The 24,552-nt window shown below is 47.4% G+C and overlaps 1 protein-coding gene across 4 annotated transcripts in view; it reads right to left on the bottom strand.

Moving 5' to 3' along the window:
- LOC122940144 (alpha-2-macroglobulin-like) overlaps positions 1-24,552 on the bottom strand; it is a 145,084-nt gene that overhangs the window by 98,590 nt on the left and 21,942 nt on the right. For all 4 annotated transcript variants that reach the window (XM_044296540.1, XM_044296543.1, XM_044296541.1 and 1 more), the window contains 5 exons: positions 16,174-16,283; positions 15,897-16,064; positions 14,383-14,619; positions 6,724-6,790; positions 4,388-4,533 (listed from right to left, as the gene is read on the bottom strand). In XM_044296540.1, the coding sequence (XP_044152475.1) occupies positions 4,388-4,533; positions 6,724-6,790; positions 14,383-14,619; positions 15,897-16,064; positions 16,174-16,283 (728 nt within the window). The remainder of the gene's footprint in view (positions 1-4,387; positions 4,534-6,723; positions 6,791-14,382; positions 14,620-15,896; positions 16,065-16,173; positions 16,284-24,552) is intronic.

The raw sequence follows: 24,552 nt of genomic DNA, 5'->3' as shown, positions 1-24,552 counted from the left end.
CAGCAGCATGAGGAGGCCACAGACTTGCAAGGTTACAGTGTGGATGTGGCAGCAGCATCATGAGGAGGCCACTGAGTGGCACAATGACAGAGTGTGGAGGTGGCAGAAGCAGCAGCATGAGGAGACCTGAGTGGTGAGACCACAGAGTGACCCGGTGACAGAGTGGGGAGGTGGGTGGCACTAACAGTACCCGCTGACGATGGTGGGTGTAAGAAAGAGCACTTGGCATCAGATGTGTGGCATCAGGCGGGTGGCAGCATCAGAAGAGTAGGTGAGGCAGGCAGCCAGAAGAAACCAGTCTCTTTTGTCAAGGTTTGGGTGAGGTAGTATGGATGATCTAATCTGATGCATCAGGCATTGGTGGGTGGAAATCCTGGCTGATCCACGCCTGATTCATCTTCAGAAAGGTCAGTCTCTCTGCATTTTGGGTGGACAGGCAAGTTCTCCTTGGGGTAACTATAGCCCCTGCAGCACTAAACACCTGCTCTGATGCCACACTACTGGCTGGGCAGGACAGCTTTTCTAGGGCAAACTCGGCCAGTTGTGACCACAAATCCAGTTTGGCTACCCAGTAGTCCAGTGGATCTTTAATGTGGAGTGGCAAGGTGCTGTCCAGGTATGCCACCACCTGCTGGTTCAGGTTCTGCTACAGGTTTAGCTGCTGCTGCTGGTGAGTAGTTTCTTCACTAGGCGGGTTAAGAAAGCTTCTCATCATCGACTGTAGACTCAAGCTGCTGCTGATGGAGCTGGTACTGCTCTATGGCCCACAACCCGCCACAGCAGCCATGGCAGTGGAACAAGAGAGCAGAGGGCCTCCCCGGTAAGACCTGCGAGAGGATGGACGATGGCGCAGATATGTCTCTATAGTAGTTTAATTTGTCCTGCCTCTCAGCAGGTGTAAAAAAGGCCCCCATTTTGGACAAGTAGCAAGGGTCCAACAAGGTGGAGAGCCAGAAGTCATTCTGCTACCGAAAGGTGACAATTTGGCTGTCACTACCCAAGCAAGTGAGCATGCAGCGGGCCATTTTCGCAAGTGACTCAGAGGGACTCCCTGCCTCTATCTCCACTGCATACTGCCTCTTGCTCCTCTGGCTGCTCCTGCTCCTCCTCTACTGTCACCTGTGCAGAAAAACCACCTATTTTGCTACACATTGTTTGTGCTCCAATGTCCTCGTCCTCCTCCAGTTCAGCCCCCACAGGTCTCATGTGGCCGTGAGATGTAGGCGCCACGTCTCCAGTGCCCTGACCAGCCAGGTTTACCAGCATCTGTTTCAGGATATAAAGCAGTGGAATGACGTTCATCTTGTAGTCCTGGTGACTGACAAATAACGTGGCATCCTAAAAGAGCCTGAGCAAATGGCAGGTGTCATGCATGAGCTGCCACTGGCTGACATCGAAGTTACACAGGTGAGTACTCCTGTCCGCTTGGATCAACAAGAAATCGTTTATGGCCTTTCTCTGTTCGTATAGTCGGTCCAACATATGGAGGGTGGAATTCCAATGGGTGGAAACGTCGCATATCAGCCTATGTTGGGGGACACCATTCTTGCGCTGCAGCTCAAGAAGGGTGTGCTTGCCGGTGTACGAGTGTCTGAAGCGCATGCAAAGTTCCTGGACATTTTTAGGATGTCTTGCAGATGGGTGGAAGACTTCAGCAACTGCTTGACAACCAGATTGAACACGTGCGCCATGCAGGGCACATGGCTTAGCTCTCCTTGACGCGGCACCGACACTATGTTCTTCCCGTTGTCGGTCACCATGGTTCCGATTTTGATTTGTCGCAGAGAAAGCCAGGATTTGATTTCTTGATGAAGGACATGGAGCAGTTCCTCCCCTGTGTTACTCCATTCGCCCAGGTAAACGAGGTGTAGAACAGCGTGACACCGCCATGCCATTCACATGTGGTATGCTGGAGGATCACTGTCAATTGTCCCTGCAGTGGAGGCTGAGAACATGGTGGTCGATGAGGTGGCAATGGTGGACATTGATGCAGGACCAACGGCGTGAGAACGTGGAGGCGGAAGTGGTGTCACCTGGCCAAATTGCTGGTTTGGCTGGGCAGGAACCACATTCACCCAGTGGGCCATAAAGGTCATATATTGTCCTTGACCGTAGTTACAGCTCCACACGTTGGCGCTGCTGTGCACTTTGGCAGACACCGACAGGATCAACAACTGGCCCACCTTCTGTTTTAAATATTTGTGCAGGGCTGGTAGTGCCTGTTTGTCAAAGAAATGACAGCTTAGGACTCTCGACCTCGGCTCGGCACAAGCCATAAGTTCTCTGAAAGGTGCAGAGTCCACCACTTTGAAAGGGAGGGACTGCAGCACCAGCAACTTAGCCAGGAGCACGTTCAGCTTCTGCGCCGTTGGATAAGTGCGCGCATACTGTTGTCCCTTGGCAATCGCTTAGTGGATCGATTGCTCATGGAATGACTGACGAGGAGTAGGAGGGAAAGGAGCAGGAGCATCAGGACTGGAAGATGATGGAAAGGACAGACAGCTCCCTTCGGCTGAGGTGGTGGAGCCTTTACTGCCTGAAATCGGGTGCGTGCCACTGGGTGATGCAGCGGTTGCTGCGGCAGGCTGGACCACCACATTGGGGATGCTGCAAACGTTGACGCAGGGCCGTGGTATGAGCATTTGCACCCTGTCCCTACTTCACCTTCTGCCCACAGATTTGGTAAATGGCCATGTACACCTCCTCCGGCGGCTTAACAAAAAACTGCCACACCACGCTACCGACTTGCTGGCTCTGCCGCTGCCTCACACGCAATCTGCCACCCTCTTCTCCCGATGACGATGAAGCCCCTTCATCACTTGGCTCCCAATTGCATTTGGCTTTTTTTGTGAAGATTACATCAGAAAAAGGTGACAGGGGCTGTTATGCTAATATACTGTAAACTACTGTATAGTGGGGTGCTGTATAGTGTGGGGGCCTGTATACTGTGGGGGCCTGTATACTGTATACTGTGGGTGCTGTATATTGTGGAGTGCTATGCTGCTGTACTGTATACTGTGGGGGGCTGTATACTGTGGGTGCTGTTTATTGTGGAGTGCTATACTGCTGTACTGTATACTGTGGGGGGCTGTATACTGTGGGGGGCTGTATACTGTACACTGTGGGTGCTGTATATTAGGGAGTGCTATACTGCTGTACTGTATAGTGTGGGGTGCTGTATCGTGTATAGTTTGGGGTGCTGTATACAGTGAGGTGCTATTCTGCTCTACTGTATACTGTGAGGTGTTGTATACTGTGGGGTGCTGTATACTGTGGGGTGCTATACTGCTCTACTATATACTGTGGGGTACTGTATACTATAGGGTGATATACTGCATACTGTGGTTTTCTGTAAACTATAGGGTGCTGGGGTGCACTGTAACACTAGGGTGAGCCGAGCCCTGGTCTCCTTCCTGCAGAGCGGTGCCCACTTCCAGCCTGAGCCCAGCTGCCCAGAACACTGATCCTGAGCCACTGGAGTCTTCAGAACTGAAAGTATTTATAGTCATTCACTGTACCAGATGTGTGGATTTTTGTGTGTGTGTGTTGTGGTGGAGGGCGTGATTGCCTGGTAAGGTGTGGGAAGGCGGGATCCAGGGGGCCCAAGTCAATTTTTGCCCAGGGTTCAATCAATATTAAAGACGGCCCTGAATAGGATTATTCCTATAATGCAGGCTGTACACTCCCCCATTGAACCCTGTTCTGCTTCAATTCTGTGGAATAATTCCTCCCTATCCTTTCCCTACACTTCTAATGCTCTTTCCCTGAACTTCTATTCAGCTAAATAAAGTTTTCAAGTCTTTCCGAGCGCTGTCCCTAGCGCCTGCTGACGTCTCTCCCTGCGAAACGTACACTGGAAAATGGCAGAATCCAAGATGGCTGAGGGTATTTATAGGGCTGTGAGATCACAGGGCTGGCTGGCTGCTGATTGGCTGCATGCATGGCATTGTGGGTGATCCCTCATTCCCAGAGTTCTTTGCTCAATGTCCTAACACGTGCAGCAGCCATTTTAGGAAAAAAATGTATTCGTTACCATGAAGCGTGAGTAAATTCGGATTCGGTGCAAATCAAATTTTCCCTGAAATTCGGATCGAATTCCACTTTGTCAACTTCGATTCGCTCATCACTACTTTTAAGGGAGCCGGGAACCTAAGGACCATGAGCATACTTAATGGTGACTTGTGTATAAATGTATTTCAGATCAGTTATTTTAAACTGTTGTTCTCTAGGTTATTAAAGAAATGAAAGGTTAACTTGTGGTGCAGCGATGAATAAAACATTATGTTTTCAAGTCTGACACATTTCCTACATCATCCTCAGCCAGTCCCACCATCTTACATGTTATTTCCAATACTTCTTTATTTTCAGGGTATATCATTGCACTCACTTTATTCCTAAAACATTTCTCCATGTTGAATTGAACAGAATCTGCTGCAGCATCTTGATTAGGAAATAAAATGTAACCAAGAATGCTAAAGGTTGGTGCCATATCTGCAGTCAGAAGAAGCTTGAGTACCACGTCACCACGTTCATCTGGACAAATCAGAAATGAACAATGAAGTCTAGCCTGAAGTTAATTTAAAATAACCAAAGAATAAAGTATGAATAATGTCAGTACAAGACTTTAAATATAAAACGTGTTCAGCGTAAAAAAAAACGCTAAGTCTAAAGAATTGCTCTAGAGCTGTGATGCCCAACTGATAGTCTGGAGGAAGCAATTACCTTGTTGTGTCCCCTCAAAGGATGGCAGATTTTTATGGACTAGTACCTTCTCTAGGATATCTGTAAATCCCGAAGAATGTAAGATTTTTTCAGTTTTTATCTCTGTTATGGTGGCACTACTCTATCTTTTTAATTAGGTAAAATGTATGGAGGAAATGCTAGCCTCAAGCAGGTCAGGCCACAGGCTCCAGCTATCATTTTAAAAGATAACTGTCATATTTGTTTTTTTATTTGCTAGTTTATTAGAGCTAGGCATGTATACCTGAGTTAGTCTGTCCATTATTGTCAAAAGATCTGTAATTACCTTATAATAACAGTTTTCATTAATGTCTCCTGTCCCTTTCCACTGGTCTCTTAAAAGACCATTGCTATGGCTTTTCTGACTTTGGCTAATCATAAACAGAAGACAGAGGGGCGGTGTCACGGCTGAGGATGGGGAAAACCCTCAGCCGTGCGATGATGGAAGATGTTGGTCGCTGCAAGGCCAGGACAGGAATCAGGGAGCAGGTCACCTCCTATCAATCCCTAATTCTGACCCTGTCTCCTAGCCGTATGAGCCGACCCTGATGGTAGGAGGGTTCATACTCCGGAACCTAATATTCCTACTAGCCCTCAGGGTGGCACTGGACTAGGAGCTGGGTAGACAACCTGTTCTTCCTGGACGCAGAGAAACAGGAGTCTAAACTGGCCAAGCTACAAGGGGATAGAAACATGAACAGCCTATGGATATGGCAGGAGGATGAAAAGCACTTCCACACCTACCTGCCACAAACACACTGACTGGATCCCGTGCTCAACAAGCTGATGTCCACACCCAAACATAAATGGACACAGCACACACACATCAACACGCAGGAACCCAGATCCACAGGTGCATTAAACATGAAAGAGAAAACAACATCAACTAAACATCATGTATAACATTTATGACCACAAGGGTTGCCCTCACTGGCAGATGGTAAAAGACCAGGAGGATGACTCCTGCAACATGCCTGAAGTACCCCTCAGACATCAGGTCTCAACTGAGGCTAAATAGCCCATGTAGCCACACCCACACAGACACACCCAATGCATACACACTAAGAAGGAAATTAACTCTTCCCACACCAGGGAAGGGAAGACAGCCACTTAAAGGGGACTTGCACCCATACATAAACCTCGTGCACAACAAACAGACACAAGGCACACCTTCATAGACAGGTTGCCAGGTGCAACCGCATACAATGACAGCGAGCAGCCTAGCAACCAGCTCCAGCTGCTACACTGCCAAGCACATCATGTTGCCAGCGGCAACCACACGTGAGGCAACATCCACAGAGCCCTGACCTGTGATTGACAACAAAAAGAAACCGCTGACAACTGCATGCGACCATAACCAAAGAGTCACGACCATAACCATGGTCGTGACAGGCGGTGCTCCACACTGCATAGCTGCATTAGTCTTCAGAGTGAGGAGGCGTGTCTCTCAGTAATCCAATCTGATTGGCTGGCAGGAAGCTGCTGGCTACAGCAAGTGTGTATGGGAAGTGAGGGAAGTTAGTTTTGGCTTCAGAGAACTGGCAGAGGAGCCATCTTGAGAAGATCCTCATATTGTAGGATTCAAAACAGCCGTAACTAAGGGGAAAATTCTAGGAAAACAGTGGCATTTGAAGAAACTAGACATTGCTTTATGCATAATGCTGCTGCAGCAGTAACATATGCTAAAATAGTTTTTTTTTATAAAAACATGACAGTTATCCTTTAAGTACCTGACAAGTAATCATTAATTCATACATACATAGCTACTACAACCACAATTCATTGTTCAAAACCAACATACAGTAAAGTGCTCAAGTAATGCCACCATTTACTACTAATTCTACTATTATATTAGTAAACATATGGTAGAGTACATAGGCAAATGCATGCTGATACACAATGACATAAATAGACAGTATTAGTTATCTGTGTCTTATCAACTGGGGGTCCCTATAGAGATGGTAAAGTTATGTAATTTCTTACCTTTATCTATACTTCTTATTGGTATTTCCAGCTGTCCAGAGTATTTTATAGAAAATCTCGTAATGACCTAAAAAATGAAAATTTGTAAGATTAAGTACAGTAAAAAATATAAGTTGGCTGATTAAACTTTTATATTTGGCAGCTTTAGAGGGAGGGACCCCTGTTGAAATTCCCAGCTGTTATCATCAAGGAAAGCTAGATATATCTACAGCAGGGACCAGCAACCTCTGGCACTCCAGCTGTTCTAAAACTACAACTCCCACAATCCTCCTTTCAATTCTGAGGGAGTTACAAGAAAAGCTGAGTAAATTTGAAGGCTGGGAGTTGTAGTTTCACAGCAGTAGGAGTGCTGAAGTATGCTGACCCCTGTCCTACAGCAACATGTAGTATTACATGGAAACCACTGAAGTCGATGAGAAACTGTCAGGTCCAACATGCATTCCAATCTGTCAGCAGCAGGTTATGGAGCAGGAGGAGCTGAGCAAATTGATACATAGTTTTATAGCAAATTATTCAGTACAACCTTATGAATTTAAATATCTGTTCTAGAGATGGCCTTGCATTTCGTCCGGCGGTCGTTTAGCGGCGTCATATTCTTTTGCATTGCACCGAGCTTTGACCCATGACACATCCATCAGGTGGGACAGGACAGCCAATTGAGACGTTTCAGCACATGAACACACCCCCACCCAATAAAAGAACCCGATCTGGCAGCCATTTTACATTCTGTGTTTGGCCAGTGTAGGTAGAAGTTGGGACAGGCTGTTAGGGCGACCAAATGCTAGCTAATAGGGCCACAAACGTCCTTTTAAGGACAGGTATAGGTGTGCTATCGATAGGTGTGATATAACTAGAATATACTTTCTAACATAGAAAGTTTATTATGGTTAATTTGTATTGTGCAGCAATTGTGTGCGGTTCTGCTGTGATACTGCAGCTATATAGAGGGACAAGCGCTATTGGAACAACTATTTGCAACGGATGTGATATATGTACCTGTTACCACCCAAAAACTGATTGAGGGGTGTGATATACTTTCTTCCACAAAATACTGATTGAGGGCTGCAATATACCTGCTGCCCCAAATAAACAGGGTGGTGTGATATAACTGTTGTGGCAAAAAAAAAAAAATTGAGTGGTGCGATATACCTGCTTCCACAAAATACTGATTAAGGGGTTTGATATACCTGCTTCCACAAAATATTGATTGAGGGCTGTGATATACCTGCTTCCACAAAATACTGATTAAGGGGATCGATATACCTGTTTCCACCAAATATTGATTGAGGCCTGCAATATAACTGCTTCCACAAATACTGCTCTTCCCTAGACACTTAGGCACGGGGTCATTTTGAAAATGACAGGCAGAGGAAGAGGCATGCCGTTCCGCAGGGGTGGTAGGGGTCGGGCAGGTGCACCAGGCTGGAGCCTAAGTGAGAAGTTGCAGAAGGCGCGTGCGATTACTTCAAAGGGCGCACCAGAGTTGTTTGAGTGGCTCACTCACCCTTCCGTTTCTGCACCCTCCTCATCCTCTGTATCTGCACCCTACTCACTCACTCTCTGCTGTGTGCACCCCCAAATACACCAGTACCACCACCAACATAGCCCCTTTACTGGAGTCAGAGGAAATTATTTTCCCATTCATTCCCAGACCTTACCGATGCGCAGCAATTCTTGACATCGGATGAGGTAGCAACGGCCACCACCCAGCGGTCTGACGACAGTACCCATATCAGCCAAGGCAGGGAGGTCCCTGCTGTTGCTGCCTACTCTGAGATCTCAAATGTCAGTGGTGGTGAAGCTGACGATGATGATGTGTTGATGTACGTCACGTGGGTGCCCACAAGAGAGAAAGGGGAGTTCAGAGTGAGAGATGGAGCAGCAGAGAGGCAGGAGAAAGAGAAGAAGCAGGCAAAGCTCGCAGAAGCGAGAAGCCCCTGGACTACTGGGTGTGCAGGCTTGACCTGTGGCCATAGCTAGCACATTTGGCCATGGAACTCTTGGCTTGCCCCTCGTCAAGTGTCCTGTCCGAAAGGACGTTCATCGCAGCAGGGGAAATCGTGACCGATAAGCGCACTAGCCTAGCTCACAACAGTGTGGACTACCTCACATTTCAAAAAATGAATGAGGCATGGATCTGGCCTACAATAAAGTTTTTGTCCAGTGACCGCCTAATGTACCTCCAGCCACATAAATCACAAGTTCTTTTCTGTCAGGTAAATGCCTAATTTTTGGGGCCTGTGCTCCAGTGGCCTACAGTAAAATTTTTAGCCCGTGACTGCCTAATGTACCTCCAGCCACATAATCACAAGTTATTTTCTGCCAGGTTAATGCCTAATTTTTAAGGCCTGTACTTCAGTGGCCTACAGCAAAATTTTTATCCAGTGACCGCCTAATGTATCTCTAGCCAGGGCCGGTGTCAGCACCCGGCAAACCCGGGCAAATTCCGGGGCCCACTGCTCCTGAGGGGGCCCACTGAGCTGCTATGACCACTTCCATCAATACAGATGGAAGAACTGATTGCTGGCATTTCACTTACGCAGTACCCCGCTGGTGGGCCCTCTGAGTCACATGAGGCCGGCTGCTTCAGAGCTTCAGACACTCTTCACTCCATTCAGCAGAGCAGCAGGTTACCTTACCAGCTTCAGACACGCACAGTTTGTCATTGAGTCTGCACTGTGACTGTCTCTTCTTTGTGGGACAGGAGGGGGAGGGGAACTCTTCGAGCTTCTGCTGGATTCTGCTTCATGCTATTTAGTTGTTTTACTGCTTCATTAAGTAGTTTGCCTCCATGACACCTTCCCCCCCCCCCCATATCCTGTCCTATCTCATCCTCATGGATCCCCTTGTGTCTCCTTTCCTCCCTCATGTATCCAGAGCTCCTGTTCCACCCTCCTATCTCCTGTTGTTGCCCTGCACAGACCCTCCTGCCACTACTTCTTGTATAAATCCCCCTCAGAGCCCCTTCCACCTACTTGCTGTGTTCACCCATCCTGTCCATCCAAGGCCCCAGGCCTCTGTCTCACTCCTCTGCCTCTCATTATGGTGGAGTCTGAACCAAATTCACCATAAGGACCTTCTAACATCACAGGTCATGTGAATGTGCCCCCCACCCTGTACTGTGCCACCCACCCCATACTGTGCCCCTCACCCTGTACTGTGCCCCATTATACCCTGCATTGTGCCCTCTTACCACACTCTGTACAGTGCCCCTAGTCATTCCCTGTACTGTGCCCTCTTATACCCTTTTATCCGGTCACTGAATGGCAGTGTTATCCGGTCACTGTACAGAGGTGTTATCCGGTCACTGTATGGCGGTGGTATCCAATAACTTTATGACCATAACTGTATCCCTTTCCCTGCCCACGCCACCTTTTTTAGACCTGTCATGTGCGGGAAAAAGATGCAGATTGCAGTGCTAAGGACCTTTACGCCACATTCTGTATAATAAATGACCCCCTAATTGTATTATTATTCGGGGGTAGGGCTAATATAGTTTAGATTATATAGATTCTAGTGTATTATACTGTTCCCTGTATTTCCCAGTAGATAAATGATCCTTGGGAAACACAGTCCTCATCCCTGACCAGCAGGACCAGGTAGCGCTCTGTCAGTACATGGAGCATCCCCTCTCCGCCCCGCTGCTCCGCTGTGTACTGGTGCTTATTCTCATACTAAGGTTGGGTTCACATCCCATTTTTGCCACCCATTTAATGCATACCAAAAATATATACGTTAACAGATGCCTCAGACTGATGCCGTACAGTGGCGTCCGTTCTCCATTGCAAAAAAAAAAAATGTGTTAACGTATGCATTTTTTTTACTGGACTCTGCAGGATGCAAAAACGTGGAGTGCTGTACATTTTTATACATGAAACCGAAAAACGTGCGGGGGGCGTACTAAAATTTTCTGTGGGGCCCAGTCAGTTCCAGCTACATCGCTGCACAGCTCCTTCTCTCCTCCAGGCCCGGCCCAGCAGTGACTTCATGACGTGTGTCTCACTGCTGCAGTGGGCCTGAGGAGAGAAGGAGCGCAGGGAGCTGCGGTTAGTGAATGACAGGACCGCCGGCTCCCCTGCGCTCCAGCAATAATAGGTATGTGAGGGGGCCACTGGGGGTCATTACACTGTGAGGGCCCCTTACACAGTATAATAACCCCCAGTGCCCCCCATTTAGTATAATGATCTCCAATGACCCTCCATTTAGTAGGATGACCACCAGAGCCCCCATTCAATATAATGACCCCCAGTGCCCCCTCCATACAGTATATGCAGCCACTGGGGGGGGTCATTATTCCGAATGGGGTAGCGACTGGGGGTTATTATTCTGAATAGAGGGCCACTGTGGGGTCATTATACTGTGTGTGTGGGGACACTGGGGGTCATTATACTGTGTTTGGAAGCATAGGGGGGTCATTGTACTGTGTGAAGGGCCATTAGTGGTCATTATACTGTATAGGGGCCACTGGTGGTCATTATACCATGTGGGAACAATAGAGGGACATGTAAATGTACAAAAATGCCTCAAGGGGGCCCACTGGAATTTATCGCCCAAGGGCCCACATGGACCCGGAGCCGGCCCTGCCTTCAGCCACAAGTTCTTTTCTGTCAGGTGAAGGCCTAAAAATGTTCTAGGCTCCAGCAGGGCACATTTTTGAGAGTTTCCCTTTAAGACGCATAAAAATGGCCCCTGATTAAAATACATATTTATTGTGGAAATTTTGGTCATTGATCCCCCTCTGGCATGTCACTGTCCATGTTGTGGGACTATTTGTGCACTTCTAGTAAGTATTTGGTGGCTGCAAATAGGACCTGAAGGTTTTTCAGGTTCGCCTGCCATTAAAGTCAGAGGGGCCCGCCACAAACGCGCAGTTCGCGAACATTTGATGCGTTCGCAAACCGTCCTGGCTGATGTTCGTCCATTACTAATCTGTTCTTTCTATTTTTAGGCATCCAGTGAGTGGTCGTAGTAAGTGATTGACAGCTACTGTATTTCTGGATGCACATTCATACAGGGAAGCCTGTCAATCACTGCTAAGACTGCACACGGGACTCCAGTCCTAAGCATAGAAAGAGAAGGGATTTCAAGCATTAAATTACAGGTTATAATTGCAATTATATTTCAAACTGCTCAGCTCCTCCTGTTCTATAAAATGACTGTGGTAGATAAGATAGCATTTTCAATATGACTGGTTCCGTTTAGAGGCATTACCCCATCTCACTGTCTTTCCTCCTTTGATATTTTTGTGCTTGCTATTTCCTGGATATTGAGCCAGGTTGATGGTCACGTCTCTTACCTGGTGCATACATGCTTTGGATGCTGCCAATAACATTTTTATTAGACGCATCAGGGTTTAGCAGCTGTGTGAGCTCTGCAGTTCTGTTGAACTGCTTTGCCCTCAAGATGTCCCAAAGAACTCAGTGGAGCTGCTTAGTGTTGTGGATGCAAGGCAGGAGATGTAGGTTCAGTGGTTGGTAGATGGTGCTGGAGTCAGTGACCAGGCCAGTTGTAGAACATAGACAAGTCTCTCTTTACTAAAGTGCAGAATGAGAGTTGTAGTACATCCAGTAGTATTAAACACTGTTCCAAACAATTCAAAGTGCAAATCTTCCCAGATACTATTGTTTGGATTTAAGGATGGGGGTTGTAGTACTCATCCTTTCTATGTTTCCAAAATCTCTTTCTGCAGAAACTAAAGCTGGCAATAAAGTTCTTGCGATGTAAATGTGTCTATATTTCCCAGCTGAGGGGCACAGGATTAGGGTCCATTCACACATTCGAAACGTGTTTTGCGGATCCACAAAACACGGACAGCGGCAATGTGCGTTCCGCATTTTCGGAGTGCACATTGCCGGCACTAATAGAATATGCCTATTCTTGTCCGCAATTGCCTATTCTTGTCCGGACAAGAATAAGACATGTTCTATTTTTTTCGGGCGGGAACGGAATTGCGGACCCGGAAGTGCGGGTCCGCAATTCCATGTCCGGGCAGCACAGCAGAAATGAATGTATCCGAGATTCTGTTCTGAAAAATGCAGAACGAAATTGCGGACGTGTGAATGGACCCTTAGGATGAGGACCAAACTGTCCAACTGTGAAAAGTGTATTAGTATTGTCCCTCTCGCAGTAAAGTCTCCATCAGCCTTAAAAAGCAAATACCTTATTCACTGACTCCAATGCTCAGCCATGCAGAATCAGGACCTTCTAGGTTCTTTCTTTCTCTCTCTGGTGTACTGTAAAGTAGGGATGGCTTTCTTGATGTACACATATCAGTGATTTTCTGGTATGTAGGCCTAGTCCTCTGAGGAGTGAGCACATGTAGCTTCTACCACTTCCTCAGTTAACACACTACTGGGGGTGGAGATAAGTCTATCTCCAAGATTTCTACAAGGCCTGAGTCAGGGTAGTTAACCCCTTGCAGATCCATACAAGACCATATTGGGTAATACAATGAATTCAAGTTCATTAATTAATATCATTCAGCAAAAACTAATTGCAAATACACGATTCTGGGCCACTGCATCATACTTCAAGGTATATAGTGTACAGCTAACTACCATTACTACTGCATGTATACTGCTTTTCTACCATACTAATGTACTGTACTGCTCTCTGCCCATACTAGATGCATGGTACTGCATGTACTGCACTGCTCTGTACCTGTAATACATGTACTGCACTCTATTTGCACCACATGTCTCTACCTGTACTACATGTACTGTATTGAACTTTACCTGTCTGACATGCACTGTACTGCTCTCTACTTGTACTACATGTACTGTACTGCACGCTACTAGTACTATATGTACTGTGATGCTCTGTACCTGTACTGTATGTATTCTAATGCACAAATCCATAAATGATCCTTATAGTTTCAAAGCACCAAATGCGTTTATTCGCCAAAAAGCATCATAACAAAGTGATGTTTTGACTCTAGTGAGTCTTTTTCAAGGCTTGAATAGACACACTTGGTGCTTTAAAACTATAAGCAGTGCTGCGGATCATTTGAGGATTTCGACTTTGGGACTCTTGAGCCAATCAGTTCTTTGTATGTATTCTAATGCACTCCCTATTTACTGTATGTACTAGAAGTATAAGTTTGTTTTTGCTTTTTTGGAGCAGCTTATTTTTCTTTGATCTTTTTTTTTCTCTGATTTGTGGTTGAAACTTTGGGGGGAATTTATCATTCTCCCACGCCATTTTCCTGGCTTCATAAAGTTGCAAAACCAGCTTATGCAACTTTTAAAATTCCATTGCAACTTTTGTAGTTGCATCTGGCAGTTTTACACCACCTTCGCCAGGTTTCCATAAAGGGTGTGTGATGATGCTGGAGCGTGGACGTGGCTGTTGGCATTCATCATTGTTTATGTCAGAATATTTACTGCCATAGATTTCAGTCTGGCGCATGGACTGCTGGAAAGGCATTTAATAAATGATGAGGCCTGCTCCACCTCAAAAATTAAATGCTTCCTCCAGCAATGCAGGTCCTATCACGCCGGTCTTAATAAATCAGGGCCTTAGTCTTTGGATGCAAAGAGTTATGTCCCATGTTATATTTTCTAGTTATTATGGTTGTTCTATTAAATCCTGATGCAGCTGGTATGGTCAAAATAATGCAAACATTTATTACTGAAATACCCATCTTCCCTTGGTACTCACCAGATAATGTAAATGAAGATGGCTGACTCCTTCCTGTAGTTGTTTTTGTTTGATGATATAATCCACCTTCACTTCTTGCTGCCCATCACATGGGAGGATAGCACCCGGAGGATGGATCTTAATAAAGCTGCTAATATAAGATCTAAAAGGTGATAATTCCAGGCGTGCAAACACATTGCTGGGGACTTTAGAGTCAGACTGATCAGGAGGTGTGTAGTCGGTTTGGTTTACAGTTGCCTGGAAGAAAAGTAATAACATTGTTAAACGGATCTCTAGACATTCCCCCAGATCCAGCTCTAAGTTTCCTTAAGAAACAAAGTTTGCCTTATCATTCTTTTTTGGATTGGCTTACCATCTATATTTTTACCAGTTAAAACCAGATTCTTAAAAATATTATCTTTACATTAAAAAAAAAATATTCAATTATTACATTTTTCTGATTATTAATTCTATTTCCTGCACATGTTTGGGGGCAGCTACCTTTGTATTACTGCAGCTTCATGGACATGACTTCTATAGGTGGGGATGGCGGACATGCTTTGTGGCAGAGGCCATTATGCAGGGAGGGGAGGAGGTAAGCCAAGACCTTGACCTGTTCTAAATGGTGAATCCTGTGTTATTTGCTTTCACCTTTATAATTGTTACATTTAAAAATAATAAAGAAAATCTGCCTGTGATGATAATGAAGTGACTGCTGAGAAGTGATCTCTACAGAATGTGTCAGCATATTATTATACATATTATTGAGGCTTTGTAGCCAATTTCAGGATTTTATTTTACAAAATATAGATGAAAACATGGAAAACACAACACAATACAATACATTTCTTTTAAAGGTCATCAGTGAGCGGGGCAGTGAAATATGGAAAATATGGAAGACAAGAGACGATAAGGAATGAATAGTATTAGATAAAACAAAGGAAGGAGGGAGTAGCATTTTCTGTTCTCATGATGTAGCTGTTTTCATTGTAAGTTTTCGTTAAAGGGGTTCTGCACTTTGTTTAAACAGATGATCTATCCTCTGGATAGATCATCAGCTTCTGATCGGTGGGGGTCCGACACCTGGGACCCCCACCGATCAGCTGTTTGAGAAGGCCTCGGCGCTCCAGTAGCGCTGCGGCCTTCTCGCTGTTTACCGCAGGCCCAGTGACGTCACGACTAGTATCACTGGCCTGGGCAGGGCTAAGCTCCATTCAAGTGAACAGAGCTTAGCCCCGCCCAGGCCAGCGATACTAGTCGTGACGTCAGTGGGCCTGCGGTAAACAATGAGAAGGCCGCGGCACTGCTGAAGCGCCGCTGCCTTCTCAAACAGCTGATCGGCGGGGGTCCCGAGTGTCAGACCCCCGCCGATCAGAAGCTGATGATCTATCCAAAGGATAGATCATCAGTTTACACAAAGTGCAGAACCCCTTTAATATAGAGACTTGTATTTACTTGATGGGTCACTGGTAGATGGATATTTACTTTATTGCTTAAGCAAAGAAATAGAAATAAATAAAACAACTGGTACATACTGTGCAGTATACTGTGCCCTTCCAGCCAGTAGTATCGTCTATATTGAAGGAAGCTATTCCATCTGGGCCTGTCACCAGGGTTTTGACTATTCTGTCAAGTTTAGAGCTACAAGTGAGGTGGACTTGTTTTCCTGGGATGACGGTGTCCCTGGCATCCGATACTTTAACCTATATATTGAATGATAGAGGTGGTAAGCAGCAAATTGTTCACAACATTGATAGTGGACGATGTGTTGATGAGATCACTTGAGTAAACATGTGATGTAGTGTAAGTCACCTGGATTCTCATTGGGATTCCTCGCTTATAAGTGGTGTCGGAGCCAAAAATATAGACTTTAATATTTTCATCTAAGATTCTGGTGTCAGTTGTTGTTGATAACTCAATTCCTATATGAAGAAGGAACATTCATTAGTTATAACAAAAAAACAGGCAGAAGACTTCTCAAGATGTTTACAATGGTGGACCATAGGGCAAGCAAAATGTTAATTGCAATCAAACCATCATTTTAAAGGGCTTCAAAAAAAATACGCTTGTCTGTATATCTATTTAGGGCTTTTAGCTATTATAAAATAAGGTTCCATCCTCATCTCCTGGTCTAGCATAACCAGCTTGGTCATGAATCACATTATTGGCAATTTATTTGAGTGGACTACAGCAGTGGTCCCCAACCTTTTTTGCTCCAAGGACCAGTTTCATGCAAGACAATTTTCCCAGGGACCTGGTGGGGTGTGGGGGGGTTCTGGGCTGGGCTTTAGGTGGTGGGAGGGTCTTAGGGGGGGCGCTGGTCGGCGCTGACTGCACAGGGCTCTGCTGCACTGCTGATATTTTCAAGGTGACATGGAAGAGGAACTGCAGGTCATTCTCTTGCTCACTCCCTCAGATACTAGCTGAAACTGGATGCCGACAACCCCCCTCTCCCCTCGGGCCATCATGTTTATTTCCATTGGTGGGGCAGTGGGACCTAACCAATCCCTGCCTCACTAGCCCTTTTAAAGCATTTTCATTGGTGGCAGTGGCTGGCCGGCATCACAGTTGGAAGGAAGGAACGCGCTGTGTGTGATGTGCGCGTTGGGCATGCATGTGCCTGGCGTCTCCGCTCCTTTGTATTGCCGTGGCCCGGCAAATAATCTTCCAGGGCCAGGTTCTGGGCCGCGGCCTGGCGTTTGGGGACCGTTGGACTGCAGTACATGTAATACTACAATTCACAAGACAAGCCCTCTGTTATTTAAAGAGAAAAATATCTATCACCTATCCATAGGTGATGAGACCCTCCGCTGATCCCAAAAGCATGGGGTTGCCAAGTCCTCTCTCTGAATGAAGTGGTAGTGCGCATGTCACTCCACTTTATATACCCAGCATACATAACTTATTCCTTTAGTAGAATAGCATAGGTGCTGAATGACTCTCCGTGTGATAAAAAAAGACATTACAATCTTTTGATTTAAAAAAAATCTTTTGATAAAAAAAACGGGTTGTAGCCAGTTAAAAAATTAATGGGGATTTGTCCCCAGTTTTCTGCTGCTAGGTTCTAACAGCTCCAGCACATGCCAATGAGTCCCTATAGTTTATAACCATATGAATCAGCGGCAGATGGATGGGACAATTCAGAAGCTCATGAATATCAGGACTTGTTCGGTATGCACTCGAGCTGTTTAGTGGAAGATTTTATCAAAACAACTGGGTCAATCAAACAAAGTGACCCAGAATTTCGCTAAGGAGACCTGTGAGTATTTGCCCTTAGTTAGGACACCATAAAACTGGTGATTGATTCCCTTTAAAGAAAGCACCTTTGTGATCACCCGTTGCTCTTATTCTTATATTTACCAGATCCCCAGTGGTCTCTATTTACCGGTCCAGGCTGTTTCAATAAGAATTTCTAGCTCAGCCAATCACTGGCCACAGCAGAGACCTCCCTCAAGCAGTGACTGGCTGAGCAGGAAGTAGAGACCAGAAGAGATATGGAAGCATCGGCAGGATATTGCACAGTTGCTTATAGCTTCTTTATTTTTTTATCTACTCTAAGTCCAAAATATTTTCCCTTCTGGATGAAGTGGTGGACTCTGCACCTTTTGGAGAACTGATGGCTTGTGCCGAGCCGAGGTGGAGAGTCCCAAGCCATCATTTTTTTGCCAAAAAGGCTGTACCTGCTCTGCACAAATATGTAGAACAGAAGGTGGGACAGTCCTTGAGCCTGTCGGTTTCTGCCAAAGTGCACAGCAGCTCCGACGTGTGGAGTTGTAACTACGGTCAGGGACATTGCACGTCCTTTACGGCCCACTGGGTGAATGTGGTTCCTGCACAGGCACACCAGCAACTTGGCCAGGTGTTGCCGCTTCTAACTCCACATTCTCACGCCGCTGGTCCTGCTACAATGTCCGCCTCTGCCTCCTCATCCTCCACCGTGTCCTCAGCCTCCACTGCAGGGACAATTCCCAGTGCTCCTCCAGCATACCACATGTGCAGGGCACGGCAGTGTCACGCTGTTTTGCACCTCGCCTGCCTGGGCGAATGGAGTTACACAGGGGAGAAACTGCTTCGTGTCCTTCATCAAGAAATCGAATCCTGGCTTTCTCCGCAAAAACTCAAAATCGGAAACATGGTGACCGACAACGGGAAGAACATTGTATCGGCGCTGCATCAAGGAGGGCTGAACCATGCGCCCTGCATGGCACACGTGTTCAATCTGGTTGTCAAGTGGTTCGTGAAGTCTTCCACCCATCTGCAAGACATCCTAAAAATGGCCAGGAAACTTTGCATGCACTTCAGCCACTCGTACACCGCAAAACACACCCTCTTTGAGCTGCAGAGGCAGAACGGCATCCCCTAACATAGGCTGATATGCGATGCTTCCACCCGTTCGAATTCTACCATCCATATGTTGGACCGACTGTACGAACAGAGAAAGGCCACAAATGATTTCCTGATGATCCAAGCGGACAGGAGTACTCCCCTGTGTAACTTCGATGTCAGCCAGTGGCAGCTCATGCATGACACCTGCCGTTTTCTCAGGCTCTTTGAGGAGGCCATGTTATTTGTCAGTCGCCAGGACTATGGGATGAACAATGTTATTCCACTGCTTCATGTACTGGAACAGATGCTGGTAAATCTGGATGGTCAGGGGACTGGAGATGTGGCGCTTAGATCTCACGGCCACGTAAGCCCTGTGGGGGCTGAACTGGAGGAGGAGGACATTAGAGCACAAGCAATGTATAGCGAAATGGGTGGTGTTTCTACACAGGGGACAGGAGATGAGGAGCAGGAGCAGTCAGAGGAACTACAGGGCAATGAGGAAGAAGAGGCAGAGGACTCAGACACACTGTGGCAGTATGCAGTGGAGATGGAGGCAGGGAGTCCCTCCAAGTCACTTGCGCAAATGGCCCGCTGCATGCTCACTTGCTTGGGTAGTGACAGCTGAATTGTCACCATTCGGCAGCGGGATTACTTCTGGCTCTCCACCTTGTTGGACCTTGCTACCGTTCCAAAATGGGGGCCTTTTTTACACCCGCTGAGAGGGAGGACAAACTGAACTACTATAGAGACATCCTATGTAGTATGTTGGCGGCTGCCTATCTGCGCCATCGTCCATCCTCTCACAGGGCTGACCAGGGGTGCCCTCTGTGCTCACATTTCACAGCCATGGCTGCTGGGGAGGGGTGGGGAGGTAGGAGCAGTACCAACTCCATCAGCAGCAGCCTGAGTCTAGAGTCGCTGATGAGCAGCTTTCTTCACCCGCCTAGTGAAGAAACTACTTACCAGCAGCAGCATCTAGACCTGGAGCAGAACCTGAACCAGCAGGTGGTGGCATACTTGGAGTTCACCCTGCCAGCCGTCAATGAAGAACTGCTGGACTACTGGGCAGCCAAACTAGATTTGTGGCCACAACTGGCCGAGTTTGCCCTGGAAAAGCTGTCCTGCCCGGCCAGTAGTGTGGCATCAGAGCACGTGTTTAGTGCGGCGGGGGCCATAGTTACCCCAAGAAGAACTCGCCTGTCCGCTTAAAATATGGAGAGACTGACCTTTGTCAAGATTAATAAGGCGTGTATCAGCTAGGATTTCCACCCACCAATTCCTGATGCATCAGTCTAGATCAGGCATGCTGTTGCAAAACTACAACTCCCATAATTCCCTGACAGCCTACAGCTTTCATCCTACAGAAGGGCATCGTGGGAGTTGTAGTTTTACAACAGCTGGAGGGCCGCAGGTTGAGCATGCCTGGTCTGGATCATCCATGGTGCCACACCAACACTTTGACAAAAGAGACCGGTTTCTTCTGGCTACTATTCTGATGCTGCCACCCACCTGATGCCACACATCTGATGCCAATTGCTCCTTCTGTCACCTACCATCTTCAGAGTTCACTGTTATTGCCACCCACCTTCACACTATGTCACCTTGCCACTCTGTGGCCTGCTGATGCTGCTGCCACCTCCACACTATGTCACCTTGCCACTCTGTGGCCTGCTGATGCTGCTGCCACCTCCACTCTATGTCACCTTGCCACTCTGTGGCCTCCTCATGCTGCTGCTACCTCCACACTATGTCACCTTGCCACTCCGTGGCTTCCTCATGCTGCTGCCACGTCCAGACTCTGAAATTATGCCACTCTGCGGCCTCCTCATGCTGCTGCCACCTCCAGACACTGTCATTGTGCCACTCTGTAGTCTGCTCATGCTGCTGCCACCTCCACACTATTTCACTTTGCCACTCTGTAGCCTCCTGATGCAGCTGCCACTTCCAGACTCTGACATTATGCCACTCTGCGGCCTCCTCATGCTGCTGTCACCTCCAGACTCTGTCATTGTGCCACTCTGTAGTCTGCTCATGCTGCTGCCACCTCCACACTATGTCACCTTGCCACTCTTTGGCCTCCTGATGCTGCTGCCACCTCCATACTCTGACATTGTGCCACTCTACGGCCTCCTCATGCTGCTGTCACCTCCAGACTCTGTCATTGTGCCACTCTGTAGTCTGCTTATGCTACTGCCACCTCCACATTCTGTAATTGTGCCACTCTGCGGTCTCCTCATGCTGCTGCCACCTCCAGACTCTGTTGTTGTGGCACTCTGTGGTCTGCTCATGCTGTTGTCACCTCCACACTATGTCACCTAATGCTGCCGCCACTTCCAGACTCTGTCATTGTGCCACTCTGTGGCCTCCTCATGCTGCAGCCACCTCCAGACTCTGTCATTGTGCCACTCTGTGGTCTGCTCTGCTGCCACCTTCAAGCTCTGTAACTGTGCCACTCTGCGGCCTCTTCATGCTGCAACCACCTCTAGACTGTGTTATTGTGCCACTCTGCAGCCTCCTCATGCTGCAGCCACTTCCAGACTGTGTTATTGTGCCACTCTGTGGTCTGCTCATGCTGCTGCCACCTCCACACTCTGTAATTGTGCCACTCTGCGACCTACTAATGCTGCTGCCACCTCCAGACTCTGTTATTTGCCACTCTGTGGCCTCCTAATGCTGCCGCCACCTCCAGTCTCTGTCTTTATGCCACTTTGTGGTCTCCTCATGCTGCTGCCACCTCCAGACTCTGTCATTGTACCACTCTGTGGTCTCATCATATTGCTGCCACCTCCACACTCTGTCATTGTGCCACTTTGCGGCCTTCTGATGCTATCACCACCTACAGACTCTGTCATTGGGCCACTCTGTGTGTCTCCTCATGCTGCTGCCACTTCTACACTGTCATTGTGCCACTCTGTGGCCTCCTCATGCTGCTTTTACCTCACCACTATGTCATAGGGCCACTCTGTGGACTTCTCATGCTGTTCCCACCCTCCCCACTTCATGATGGCCACTATTTTGCCTTTCGGACTGGCTGACATCATCATTTATTTTACCTTTCTTCTGATCTGTCAGAAGGAAGGAAAAATGAGACGCACAATGGATCCTGTCTGTGTAGCAGCTGTAAGGCCTGTATGTTCCTATCAAAATTGGCTTGTGATTTGGTAGCCAAAAGCAGGAGTGGATACAAAACACAGAAGACATGCAAAGATTTCATTCACGTGTCATCTCTGTTTTGGATCCACTCCTGTTTTTATTTTGGAATTAGCAATACTGATGGATTACTGACCAAATGCTGACCGAGCGAAGGCAGATGCACCACAGACAGGATCCGTTTTTTGTGGGCTATTGTTCTGACGGATCAGAGGAAGGGCAAAATAATCAGTGACGTCAACACAAACTTACTGCTGACACCCTCTCCACTCTGTCGGGGGCCTCTACTTGTATAAGCGTTTAATAGAACAGGTTCTGTAGACATCAACTTTGAATCCGCTGACGACGGTGTAAAAGGAGTGCACTTCTTCTTGGTGCTAACAATAACCTGTAAGGTTGAGTTCACACTTGAGTTATTTAGTCAGTTTTGGCCCCGTGACTACCCAAATAAGTGAAGTGTGCTGTGATTCTCAGAGCGACGTCTGTCATCTGCATGTCATATGGACTCACTGTTTTATTTCACTACCAAAGCAGACTCCCTATGTGTGTTACTGAAAGGCACAGTGTTCTACACCACTATAGAGGCTCTCTGCAGCCAGGAAATAGCCGTTTTTTTAAATGCAATTAGCCACAAATAAATTCAGATCGAACTGAGTTTTTTCAAAAAAATTCGGCGAACCGGTGAACAGTGGCGTGCCCGGGGGGGGGGGGGGGGGGGCTCACTAGTCTGCAGGAGGAGGGGGAGAGAAGCGCTGTGAGTGCTGTACCCATCCTCCTGCTTGCTCTTCTCAGGGCCCGCGCTGCTGTGTCCAGGCTGCCTCAGGATGTACAGAGCCACTCTGACCTGACGCTGCAGGAGGTCAGCTGATCTCAGTGCAGCGCGGGCCCTGAGAAGACAGCCAGAACAGGAAGAGTGGTGACAGGAGAGGTGAGATACTTTATTATTTTACAGTCTGATATGGAGGTCTAATGGTGGTCTGGAGTGGTCTATGGGGGGTCTGGAGGTCTGACTGGGGCGATCCGGAGGTTTCACAGGGGGGTTTGGAGGTCTGACTGGGGGGGTCAGGAGGTCTGACTGGGGAGTCTGATTTGGGTCTGGAGGTCAAATGGGGGTCTTATTTGGGGTCTGGAGGTCAAATGGGGGTCTGATTTGGGGTCTGGAGGTCTAATGGGGTCTGATTTGGGGTCTGGGGGTCTGACTGGGGTGTCTGGAGGTCTAATGGGGGTCTGATTGGGGATCTGGAGGTCTGACTGGGGGGTCTGGAGGTCTAATGGGGGTCTGATTGGGGTCTGGAGGTCTCACTGGGCGGTCTGGAGGTCTAATAGGGGTCTGATCGGGGGTCTGGAGGTCTGACTGGGGGGTCTAGAGGTCTTCTGTTGGTCAGATATGGGTACCTGGAGGTCTAATGGGGTCTGGAGGTCTAGTGGGAGTCTGGAGGTCTGATATGGGGGTCCGGTCTGAGGTTTATGGGGGTCTGGTCTGAGGTCTAATATGTGGGTCTGGAGGTCTGATATTGGGGTCTGGAGGTCTAATGGGGGTCTTATATGGGGGTCTTATCTGAGGTCTGATATTGGTCGGGGTCTTACATAGAGGTCTAATGGGGGTCTGATCTGAGGTATAAAACTGTGGTCTTATATGGGGTCTGACATAGAGGTCTAAAGGGGGTTTGGTCTGAGATGGGGGGATCTCATTTAAGGTTTTATATGGGGGTCTGATCTGAAAGGAAGGGGGGGGGTTGTACTAGCACACAATATAAAGGGGTGTGTGGTACCACCTGTTTCTGCAGGAACGTATTGGGGAGCACAGTGGACACAGTATTGGGGATGGCAGGATGGGGAAGCTGGGAGGATGATGGAAAAGTAGGAAAGTAAGATGTCTGTTAAACTCTGCAGAGAGGGGGCGCGGCTAAAAGAAGTCACCATGGTGGTCTGGTCTAAGAGGAAAGAGAATATCTACATCAGAAAAGAGAAGTCACTGGATGTAAGAGGTACATATGTGGTGCTGTATGACCCTGTATGTTCTGTAGCACTGTATGTAATGTTTTCCAAGTACGTCTTTAAAGGTGTTGTCCGTTTTTTGTTTTGTTTTTTATGCATGAGCGCTGCCTTCTCTGCTCTGTTTACCTGCTCATCACTGCAAATGCTACGGCGAGCAGGTGAACAGAATAGAGAAAGCAGCTCTCATATGAGCACTGCCCTCTCTTCAAACAGCTGGGAGCACAGAGGGCATTACTAATGTGAAGGGGGCACAATGGGCATTTCTACTATGGAGGGGGCACAGAGCCAGAGGGCATTACTACAATGAAGGGGGCACAGTGGGCATTATTACTGTGAAAGGGGCACAGTGGACATTATTACTGTGAAGGGAGCACAATAGGGATTTCTACTATGGAGGAGGCACAGAGGGCATTACTAGCACAGTGGGCATTACTACTATTAAGGGGGCACAATGGGCATTATTACTGTGAATGGGGCAAAATGAGCATTATTACTATGAAGGGGACACAATTGGGATTATTACTATAAAGGGGGCACAATGGGGATTATTACTATGAAGGGGACACAATGGGGATTATTACTGTGAAGGGGCCACAGAGAGGACATTACAACTCTGAAAGGAGCACAGAGAAGGCATAACTACTGTGAGAGGGCACACATCTGTACAAAACTACTGTGAAGGTTGTACAATGAGGGCAATACTACTGTGAGGGGTCC

The sequence above is a fragment of the Bufo gargarizans genome, chromosome 6 (assembly GCF_014858855.1).
Source record: "Bufo gargarizans isolate SCDJY-AF-19 chromosome 6, ASM1485885v1, whole genome shotgun sequence".
Classification (NCBI taxonomy): Eukaryota; Metazoa; Chordata; class Amphibia; order Anura; family Bufonidae; genus Bufo; species Bufo gargarizans.
This window is presented reverse-complemented; position numbering and strand designations above follow the sequence as displayed.